The following is a 12,175-nucleotide window of genomic DNA, read 5'->3' on the forward strand; positions in this document are numbered from 1 at the left end:
GGACGAGAGAAAGTGAGAGATTTTTTCAGTGGCCCTTCTGGTGCTGCCTCATTTGGAACCGGGGCTGAGACAGTTCTCAACACAGCTTGGTCTCTTCTAGAACTAGGATCACTTCTGTCCTCCGTAAACTGGTGACACTGCTTTTTCAGGCCACTTAACTCACTGTAATTACTAATGTCTTTATGTGCTGGGGGGCATGAAACAAGGACTTAAAACAAAAACTCTCCTATTTTCCACTGTCTACCTCTGAGTGGCTAAAGCTAAGAATGACCAGTGCTGTACGGAACGCCCAAATCCTGTGTCATTTCTTTGCTCCATGTTCTTCCCAGGAACATACAGCTGCAGGCAAAGTATAATTTGGGCTTCTTTTGTGCAGTCTCATTCTCTAATTTGTTTCACAAAGCTCCGCGCACACTTAATTTCCTGCTAAATTGCTATGCTGCTCTGGTTTGGGAAAGCCTGTCATTTCTCACCTTAAACCGCAGCACTGTGTGTACTTAAGTACAACAGACAACTTGATTTTCTTACACAAAGGGTGCTGAATTCATGTATAAATGGGATACATAAATATATACTGAGTAAAAAACCATTACGAAAAAGAGAAGTTCTTTTCAAAGAAAGAAGAGCGAGTTTAGTAAGTGATTCATGGTCAAGGAGGATATTTAAAGTATTTAATCCTCGCTATGGGATGGGTACCATCCAATCAGAATGGATGCCTGGACAGTAAGAATGGAAGCCAACTTTAAACAACCAGGACAGTGGCTCTCCTACACACAGGATGAATATTGGCACACGGGACACAATTCTTTGTGATGGCACCTCCTGGAGTCTTTTGTTTCATCTACAGGTAACTGCATAGAACTGGCCTTCACGTGCCCATCTGATAATTTTACAAATAAATAATCATGGATGCTAACTATCCAGTGATGGGGGGAAATTATCAATAAGGGAACCTAGAATGTCAGGATAATCATGATTCTGTTAGCTCACGAGCCCACCGCCCAAGCCGATGGTGGTATCTGGAGGAGAATGGGGATGAATAAACTAAGTTCACTGTGTGAACGTTTTTTTCATAAAGGACACAGAATGTAAACATTTCTGAAACTATGGATATTGTACGCAGTTTAACTACGGTGCAGGGCGTCTAGCAGATGAAACACAAATCCTGACTCCCTGTTAAACCCTCAGGGAAATCCAGTAGTTTGACCCACAAGAAAACATGTTGCTCTCGAGTCTTACGGAGCCATGAAAATTGACAAAGTTAACAATTCTAAATACCTGCAAAAAAGACTCTTTAGGAAGAGTCTAAAAACTGCCGGAACAGACAAGGAGCCCAAACAGCTCTCCTTTACCTTTCTTGGCTTCCAGGCCGGCCCCCAGGGCGGCCGTGGTGGTCGGCCTGAGCTCGGAGCTGCTCTGGGGGGTCACGTTGGCCTTGGCTGTGTTGGCTTTGCCTTTCTTGTCGTTCTTTGACGTGTCACTGGGCACATCGGCGATGTCACTCTGGAGCAGAAATGTTTATAGTGACCCAAGTTAGTGCCGTGTCGAGGTCAAATGTCCCGCACACTCTCCCTTTTACTGAATTCCATCTGGGCCAATCAGTTCTCCCTGTCCACATCCTAGCCTTTCCTCAGTGCCTCTGTCCCTGGGAAGGATAAACATTACATGGTTTTCTCAGGCTTGAGGCCAAGGATGAAGCCAAGGAAAGAAGATGCAGCTCCTTTACAAGCAGGGTGTACCTTCTCTTTTTCCAGCTACTGGAAAGATTGCTGTTTCCATTCTGAACTGAGGAGTGTGGTAAAGGGAGCTTTAAAAACAGAAACAAACACCACAGCTGTGCAATGGAAATGGAGAAGGTTGGATGCAAGACTGGTTAAAAAAAAATGAAGAAATGATAGTAAATGCCAGTTTCATTAATTCACTGGAGTAGGCTAGTTGGTATTTCAGTGTACCAGAAAAGCATCCTACATTTTAAGGGTTTCTAAAAGCATCATGAATGTTCTCCATTCCACTTCTAATGGGGCAAGGGTCCGCAGATCTGAGGTTGAGCCATGGTCAGGAAGTGGGTCACATTTTATTACATGTGCTACACTCACATAGACCTTTGTTGAATTGATAAGTTCACTTTCAAAAGCCATTTCTGAACTTGTTACACTAATTTATTACTGTAGCTTGCTGTTTTTTTATTCATTTAAACATAGCTTTATTGAGATAGAATTCATATACAGTACAATTTATTCACTGAAAGTACACAATTCAATAGTTTTAACAAGTTCACAGGGTTGTTACCATTATGATGCTTTAATTCGTAGAACATTTTCATCCCTCACAAAAGAAACCCAGACCCATTCATAGCTACTCCTCACTCCCTGCGGCCCCTAGAAAACACAATTTCACTTTCTGTCTCTATAGATCTCCCTATTTAGGACTTTAGTGGAATCATATGATACATGGTCTTTTTTTATGGATTTTTTTCACTTAGTATGTTTCTGAAATTCATTCATTTTGTAGTATTTATCTAGTTTTCTTCTTTTTATTGCTGAATAACATAACAGTAGACATTGTATTCCTTCTATTTATAAATACTTTTATTTTCTATCTGTTTTGTTTATTCAGTCATCAGTTTTTTTAATTGAAGTATAATCAGTTATAATGTGTCCGTTTCTGTTGTACAGCATAATGTCCCAGTCATGCATATATATACATACATCCATTTCATATTCTTTTTCATTAAAGGTTATAACAAGATATTGAACATAGTTCCCTGTGCTCTACAGAAGAAATCTGTTTTTTATCTGTTTTTATATATAGTGGTTAGCATTTACAAATCTCAAACTCCCAAATTTACCCTTTCCTACCCCCATTCCCCCGGTAACCGTAAGATTGTTTACTGCGCCTGTGTGTCAGTTTCAGTTTTGTAGATGAGTTCATTAGTGTCTTTTTCCTTTTTTTTTTTTTTTAAGACTCCACATATGAGTGATATCATATGGTATTTTTCTTTCTGTTTCTAGCTTACTTCACTTGCTTTTGTAATCACTACTAGACAACCACACTTCCCCAACCCCGCTGTCTTTAACTGACCATCATTACTTACCGTTTCAATGCCCATAGCTCTCATTTGGTCTGCTCTCTTTTCCGTAATGGAAAGAAATTTCTTTGGATCTGATAAAGCATCCACGATATCTGGGGGGAAAAATCACTGGGCTGTTAATTCTCTGTTTTACTGAAAATATCTAAGAAAATTCAGCTAATAAATGATTCATAACCTCGGACCCCTGTTGTGCCTTCTGTTAAGGATGCTCTCCTAGGACACACGCTCAGAAAAGCACAGCTAGTTGCTGAAAAAAAGAAATAAGTAAAGGCTAGAGTGAAAAGGTCAGATCATTTCCTTAGTTTCCCTTTATTTTTTCCCCAAATGAAGACGACAATGAGGCAGGGCAAGCTACGTGCATTGCCTTGGGGTCTGACCATTTTCTTGTGCAACTTTGAGCAAGTGATGACCGTTGGCAGCCTCAGTATCTCCGGAGGAAAATTAGAACTGATACAAACCACCCTGCAGGGGCACTGTGAGCATTCAATGAGGTGAAAAAGTACTTGGAGCCTAGGAGATGCCACCAGCAGCAAATCTTATTTTTAGATACAGAAGGTTAATGCATATTCAAAGCCAATTTTGGTTCCATAAAGTGAAATATTTCTCCAGTGTTTCCTCAGCTCTAACTTGCGCTTAAAATTTTCATCTTTTATATAACATCGTTTGAAGAGTTCCAGATACTTTCAAACAGAATTTCATACAATTTTGCATAATTTATCAATAATTATTCTCATTACCTTAAAACAGTACATAATTTACAAATTTAAAAAAGTTGTATGTTTGTAAGTTTCCCCCTAGCAGAATCACCCTCCTAATGACATGTATAGGATAGTTTTTCTCAGGTAACTTCTTCTCTTTTACAATGGAAAATAATATATCACATGAGAAACATTAAAATATATAAAATGAAAAGTAAACATTGCCTCCCCTGCCAGTCGCACACCACAGTTATCCATCTCCTGTGTCCTATTTTTTAAAACTCCAAATGGGTTCATAGTTTTCTGCGCCTGTTTTTTGTTTAACTTCATGTATCTTGAAAACACTTCCCTATCAGCAACATAGATCTCCTACAGTTTTTAAAGGGCTACTTAAATATTCCATTTTCTGATTAGCCGTAATTTCCTTAAATAGTTTCTTCCTGATAGAATGTTCCCTTACTTCCAGTTCGTTGCCGTGATAAACAGCAGCACAGTGAACATCTTTGAAAATGTCATAGCGTACTTTTGCATATGTCTACAGGATAACTTCCTGGAAGTCAGAAGGACGGGCAAAGGTATTTGTCTTTTTGTGAGTCCTCACCAAATTGCCCTTCTGGGAAGCTGTATCAATTTATTCTCTTATCAGGGAAGGTTTGTTTCTACATTTCACTCATAGTCCCTTAGACATCTTCGACTTCTAATGGAGAATTTGGACAAAATAGCCCTTAAAACTTGCTCAGGAAAAATCACAGGTAACGATTTTTGGAAGTTAATATTCTAGAAATGCATTGGTCTATTTTAACTCTTACAAAAATTTTCAAACATACACAAAGTAAAATAAAAGTAAAATAACCCCCATATGCTGATGATGAAGACCCAACAATTAGGAGCAGTTTGCTGCACTTCCTTTCTCTACTCTTCCTTTTTTCTTTCTCTCTTCTCTCTGTTAAAATGTTGTCTCAGCACAAGGAAAAGAGTTTTTTTTGTTTGTTTGTTTCTTTAACTTTGTATCTATATGAGATGATGGATGTTCACAAAACTTAATGTGATAATCATTTCATGAGGTATGTAAGTCAAATCATTAAGCTGTCCACCTTAAACTTATCCAGTGCTGTATGTCAATTATATGTTTGTAAACCCAGAAGAAAAAAAAATGATATAGTCTGCTTTTAAAATGTATTAGTAGGTTATATTTGTATAGTTTTGAAAATTATTTTTAGTGAGTGGATAATGTTTTATTGAATTTATGTACCAAACTACTCCACACTGCTAGCTGATGAACTTTCAATTTTGCTACAAAAGATGACTTTGCAAGGAGTATCTTAGCGCAAAAGATGATTTCTTCATCATTTTTAGTCAGAAAATCAGCAGCCCAGATACATAATATAACAACTTATATGTCTGATGGGCATTCCTAACAAAATTTGTTCCTAATAAGTTTTCAAATATTTATGGAAGGATATTCAGTGGAAGAAATGAGTATCAAGAAAATAAAGCAGAATTAAGAAAGTGCAGTGGATTGAATGGTGTCTCTCCAATTTATGCCTGACCAGAATCTCAGAATGTGACCTTAGGTAATGACTGCGATGAGATCATTCTGGATTAGGGCTCCTAAATCCAATGAATAGTAGCTTTGTAAAAAGAGGAGACGGCATACAGAGACAGGGAAGAAAGGACACGTGATGACAGATGCAGACTGGAGTGTCACAGCTACAAGGCAAGGACCTCGGGGCTGCTGGGAAGACGAAAAGAAGGATTTTCCCAAGAGCCTCCAGAGGGAGCATGGCGCTGCGGACTCCCTGAGTTGAAACTGCTAGTTTCCAGAACTGTGAGAGGATAAATTTCCATTGTTTCAACTCTACCAGTCTGTGGTAAATGTGTTTACCATGACTGGGAAATAAAAATTCTGCTACTTAAATTCTTGGATATACATCTTTCATATAATATCATATGCTTAAACACACAAAGCAGGTTTATCATCGTAAGAAGGATCAATCAGCCTCCGGACCTCCCAAGGTCCTGGCGTGGTTCCATCTTGAGGGAACCGCATTTGAATCCCAGGGGTATTCTTCCTGTTGACTTGACAATGTCTTGTTCTCAGCCTCGAGGGCTGATTCTACACAATCCTGACCTAGAATATATGTTCTATATTTTGTAACGTAGTTACAGAGCCTTCTGTAAACTAGGTCACATATTGTTTTGTATTACATGGACAAGCTGACTGAGAGGTTCCTGTCATCATCTGCTGTGGGATTATGTAGAAGTAGCCTCAATTATACATCCAAATAAGATGCTGCAGATTTATCCATCATTTAAAAAAATACTGTTACTTAAATCTATCCTCAATTGCCAATATTAACAATCCTAAAAAACTGCTGGGAAGTTATGTCCTCAGATCCTGAAATTCTGTCTTATCATTGGAGTTTTAATGAGCTGTCTTATTTGCAGTTACACATTCACTTTAAAAAATTTACTCTATGCAATATAATAAAATACAATAATAAATACAATATAACGTTCTTGGCCAAGTGGCAACAAGATTACACAAAGTATAAATGAGGCTTGTTCAAATTAAATCACACGGGGGAAAAAAGGAGATGAAAAAAGGCCTAAATGCCTTGGACAAAGCTTTGGTTAGCAGGTTATTTTAAACAGGTGCTTCACTGCTGGCCATTCTGGACAGTGAATTAGATACTCCTAGGACATGTAATTTTGCCATGTGGTGGCAGGTGCTCATTCTGCAGAGGGTGGCAACTGCACAGTTGGGACAGTTTCACCAAGATTATTCGACCAAGGGCAAAAGGCTCAGGATTAGAGCCCAAGCCTGTCCTGGCCTTTTTTTCTATTATAACTCAGTTTCTCCTCTGGCCAGAGGCATATACACCTCAGTTTCAAATATACACTTTGTATATACATGCATGTATTATATACAGACACATAAAAATCAATTTCCTTCTTTGATATGCAATATATGCATATATTCATGCACATGCAAATATAGCTGATATATTTATGTATGTTATACATATGCAAGTACATGATAAATACTGCATATCAAGGAAGGAAACTGATTTTAATAACCACATTTAAAATAACACATAACCAGAAAATGAGAAGCTATACCTTAAATATCTCATAACTCTACATACTTACATAACCATTTGAAAATGTTATTTATTTTTTTCCTTGCCTAAGCTCAGAAAAAATATTTCAGGAAGCCGTTAAATAAATCTGGCATATTCTTGGCCAAAGTTTTGCATATTCAAGTAAACCTGGTGTCTTTCTTTGGTGCCAATCTGACATTTCATGAGGTGTCTTCCCTCACATGGGGGAACACCGTGGCTGGTATAGCTCACGCAGCTCAGCGTTCCACAGGACAAACCACTGTGGCAATGATGAATAATTAACTTAGCATTGAACCGGGGTGTGAAGAGACCTGTCTAGGGACTAGCCACACTGAATATCCAGGGTAGTGATACATGCACAGAAGCTTCTGCCTCTACAGAACCCACAAGGGTGAGCTAAAATTTCCTAGATACTTCACTCTGGAAACTTTCTTTTTGAAAAGACACCAATCTGCCCTTTCTCACTTGCTTCTTTCTTTTGGACTTAATAGAAATTTTATGTATTTTTTTTTTTTAATGCCAGCTATTTGGGGGTTAAGTGTCATTTCTAAAAGGCTGATCTCCTGGTGAAGAGTTTCCATGTATGTTCTGGTTTTCTCCTCCCTCCGTCCCGCTCAGCCTCCCTCACCTCCACATAGAGTTGAAAACATCCATTTGGGCACCTCCAGGCACTGAGAAGAAGATAGTGATTCCTTAGTACAGACTTCTAGATACTTATCGGCTTTTCAGGAGAACTCCAGGTGTGGTTGTTGGCTTGTGTGTTTAGTCACTGCTTTTCAAGGCACTTGGGGGCCTCAGCATTGAGCACCAGCCATAGCACCGGGGACCCCCACCCCATGTGCCCACTCCTGGTCCAGGTTCCCTACGGTTCCCCACCCTACTGATTCTACTTCATCAAGTGGAAAAGGCAGCAAAAAAATACATGTTCCCTGTTGGCTGCAAAGCGATGCTAATAAAGATCAACCAATCCTACAGCTATGATTTTGGATTAGCTCTTTTGGCTTCTACCAAATGATGGCACATTTCCCAGACTGCATTTCTAGGAATGCTAGAAAACACAGTAGGTGCAGGGGGCAGAAGATGCTGTGGTTGAACAGAAATGGGAAATGCTCATGTCTCCCACCTTCTCAGATGTTCACAGTGCATATCAAGGAACTATGCAATAAATACGTGTTTAAATTCACCGAGCCCAGCACTTCCAGTGTTCTTCACCATCATCCATTCTGCCTCCTTCCCACCAGAACTTCTCTTCTTGGCCTTCTTACCAAAATTTCTTGTAGTTCTGAAGATGTCATAAAGATGGATTATCACTGCTATGTGAGTAAGTTTTTCAGCAAATATTTGATAGAGAGAATAAGACATTTTAGCAACCATGAAGAAGAGAACAAAATGGAGAATCTTTAAATTGTATGGGGAAATTCTGAGGTCATAACCCACAAATGGCATCTTAATAAAGGATATTCCTTGTCTGAAGCCATCTGATGTAAGAAACAGCCAACCACCTCCGCAAAGAGGTTGGAAAGCAACCCCGTGAAGATGCGGGACAGAGTGAACAAGAAACACCCCCACCCCACGCTGTATCCTTCATCATAAAGGGGAGGGAAAAGAAAGGGGAATTAGGCAAATAAACAAAGAGCCAGCACGTCTCTGCAGACATAACACAGTGTACTTGTAGAAGAGGAGAGAAGACCTACAGTTGCAGGAGCACTGATGAACACCGCTCAAGGAAGGAGGGCTGAGAGGCTCACGGAACACAGCTCGGAGTGATGCCTGAATATCACGCGGATGCTCCACGAAGCGCAGCTTGGCACCGACTCTCCTATTGTTCTCCCCCTACCACTCAGTAATAACACCAGAAATGCAAACGATAAAACCCATCACAGCAACAGGGGGTGGGGAAAGAGAAATACAGACACTTGTTTAATCGTCATTAGCTCTGGAACTGTTTCTCGTCACCAACCGCCATGGCTAATAGTGACAAGGCTGCTGCCATCGCCCGTGGCGTTTGCACCTACCGACAAAGCAGGAAAGAGCACCCGGCACTCCGAGTCTCCCTGAATTTGACAAATGCACCTTAGCACCCACCCTGGTACTTCTATTTCGTGTATGGGCGGGAGTAAATGAGGGGACCGTTTTACTCTACGTTCAGTGGAAAATAATATTGCAAGACATTAAAGCGAGGCTTCTTGATTCATGGTGAGTCATTCTCCTTCTCAATGTTAGCATTTTTTTTTCTTCCACATTCAAGTTTAATTTCCGAGAGCTGAGAGGCTTCATCTCTGTTCTTCAGCCCAGAGATAATTTACACGTAGGCAGCCCAGGAACAGGAGGACCTGCGGAGAACTCAGGAGCTCCAGCAGCCACCTTTGCTGGTGATTTCTTTGTGTGTCTTGGGAGTCGTTACACTCTAGTAAGGAGACAAAAAAGCAGTTGCACTAGAACGCCCTGCCGCTGTCTCCTGAGGGGGCAGGGAAGGCAAACAGGGAGCTCACAGGAGTGGAAGGAGGTCGTGGAAGGAAACCCTGGCTCTAGAATAATCTTGTGGCAGGAGGGAACTTAACTTGGGCAGCCCTGAGTACAAGGCTTCTGAAGAGCACCACATGCAGGAGGGTAGAAGCAATCACGAGCAGTTGCAAAAGCACCTAGTTGCCTCATCGGAAGAGATGCAGCATCACATGCTGACCTCACAGCACAGGACCCCGATAAATAAGTGACCAGAAGCTCCTGTAAATGCCCAAGCCCTTCCTAAGGATCTGCCTTAACCTGGAAAAGCCACTTCGAAACATTTTTCTTACTGCTGTAAAACAACACCACCCCTCTGATGTTCCTGAAATTAAAAAAAAAAATTTTTTTTTAAAATCACATAGAACACAGAGTTGCTGGTGCTTAAAGATAATCTCCTAACACATCAGAATTCTGGAGCCTCTTTGTCAGCACAGGATTAAGAGATTTTTCTTAGGATGATGAATTGCTTATGACAAACTAATTTACTGCAGCAAACTGAAGGGTAGAGTTAGGGAGAAGAAAGTAAAACCAAAGTGTTTTCCTTTAGCTCATTACAAATAAATTAAATGAAAACAAAATTAATGGAGGGGTTGCTCTGGTCGGGTACTGTTCCAAGAGCTCACTGGGTCTTCACTTACGAGGTGGGGACCTCTGTTATCCCTGAGCTGCAGTGAGGACACTAAAATATAAACTGTTACGCCAACTCATCCAAGGCCAGCCAGCCAGCCAGGAAGCCAGGGGCTCCATCAGTGTTCTTATGTACCTCCCACATGGCCTCAATGAAACAGCATCCTTTCAGGCCAAGAAAAAATAGTCTTTGAATCTCAAACCATTACATTCATAGAACTTTATCTAGACATTAAAATGCATTTGAGACCACTTCAGAAATTGATAGAGGGAGAGAGATCTTATGAGTAAATTAAAATTTGATTTAAACAATTACTTAAGAAAAGGGGGGAACAACTCAACTTAAAAACAAAACAGAAAGAGAAAGAAAAATAGCATATGATAACATTTATATGTGGAACCAAAAAAAAAAAAAAGACACAAATGAACTTATTTACAAAACAGAAATAGACCCACAGACATAGAAAACAAACTTACAGTTACCAGTGCAGAAAGGGTGGGTGGAGGGGTAAACTGGGAGCTTGGGATCTGCAGATACTAACTACTGTATATGAAACAGATAAATAACAAGGTCCTACTGTATAGTACAGGGAACTATATTCAATACTTTGTAACAACCTATAATGAAAAAGAATATGAAAAGGAATGTACATATATCTGAATCACTATGTTGTGTACCAGAAATTAACACAACATTGTAACCTGGCTATACTTCAATTAAAAAAAAAAAAAAGAGGATAGTATAGTATATTTCTGACAAAGGAGTATGTGACCAAAATCATATAAAATGAGCTCAATCGGATTCGTAACTGTAAATATGCAATTTGAAACGATGAGAGACCACGTCTACTGTCACAATCCGGAAGCAGCATGCTGCCATACTGGACAGAGCATGCTCTGTGATGCTCCGGGACGTTGTCCCAGGCAGTGGGGACGCTGCACTAAACCTCCACTCCTACTCTCAAGTAGTCATTACACTATTAAAGTTGGGTACGTATCCATGCAGAATTTTTGTGCATTTTATGTGGATGTATAAAAAGATAGTTGTAGGGTAATAATAATAAGATAGTCTTGCAATTTGCCTTTTTCACTCAGCAATGTATCACTCTCATCTCCCTACGTTCAAACATTGAGAGCCAAGTCGTTACTTTTAATGGATGCTATGCAGTAATTTACAGTATGGCTATAACAGATTTTACCAATCCCTATCAATGGATTTGGGTTGTTTCTAATCTTCTTTATTCAGATAACACTGCATGACATTAGAGCATAATTTTAAAAATTTCTTGCTGTTACTAGCATGACATTATAGCAAGCTTGCTCTTAATAACCTGATTAAAGAAATCATTCCTCGGGTAAGTATTTGGTGGACTATAAAATCGGGGACTTCCTTAGCTTAGTCAGGCCTAAGAGGTCTTACTTCTGTAACTGGATCTAAACTTGTGGAGTGATTTTCAACAAACTGACCCACCAAAAAGCCGAGAAGACATAATTTGCCAGATGACTGAGTGTCCTGAAAATGTGACTATTTTCCTGAAGTTGCCCAAACTACTCAACAGGAACAGCTCACACTTCTTACTGAGTAACACTGCTTTTTGAGGACGCATCCTCAAACACAAACCAGATCTTTTCAGTTTTAACACCAGATACCCTGTGTTTCAGCTTCTTCAGAACGTCTACGTCCAGCACCTTCCTTAGCAAGACCTTGGCCAGGGCTGCTTCCCTGTCTGAGGAGAAAGCTGGTCTACCCTCTCTGCTGTGATACATCATTCATCTTTCCGGCCCAAACAGCTACTGACATCCCTCTGAACCTCACTCTGAATACTCACGCCTTGGCTCAATGCTCCAAACACCTTCTGATATACTACCCTTTGGGCACTTAGATAATGGGTCACATTTATCCGCGTATACACAGACACCTGCTTACGTATATGTATGTGTGTATGATTCTTGAGGGTAAGTGTACATGACTTTTTCAACTTCACATCTCTTCCCCAGGCCATTCATAGAGTAGGTACTAAATAATTGTTGAAAACATCTTTTCCTTTGAGAAGAATACCTTCAATGAATATATCAATGATACACCAGTTTTCCTGATCAAACTAGTAAATGCTAACAAAAGTTACTGC

At 39.9% G+C, this 12,175-nt stretch overlaps 1 protein-coding gene across 5 annotated transcripts in view; it reads right to left on the reverse strand.

The window, feature by feature from the left end:
• Positions 1-12,175, reverse strand: part of PLCB4 (phospholipase C beta 4) — a 384,175-nt gene that overhangs the window by 32,405 nt on the left and 339,595 nt on the right. For all 5 annotated transcript variants that reach the window (XM_074346931.1, XM_074346929.1, XM_074346932.1 and 2 more), the window contains 2 exons: positions 3,095-3,183; positions 1,353-1,503 (listed from right to left, as the gene is read on the reverse strand). In XM_074346931.1, coding sequence (XP_074203032.1) covers positions 1,353-1,503; positions 3,095-3,183 — 240 coding nt within the window. The remainder of the gene's footprint in view (positions 1-1,352; positions 1,504-3,094; positions 3,184-12,175) is intronic.

Source organism: Camelus bactrianus, chromosome 19 (genome assembly GCF_048773025.1).
Source record: "Camelus bactrianus isolate YW-2024 breed Bactrian camel chromosome 19, ASM4877302v1, whole genome shotgun sequence".
Lineage (NCBI taxonomy): Eukaryota > Metazoa > Chordata > Mammalia > Artiodactyla > Camelidae > Camelus > Camelus bactrianus.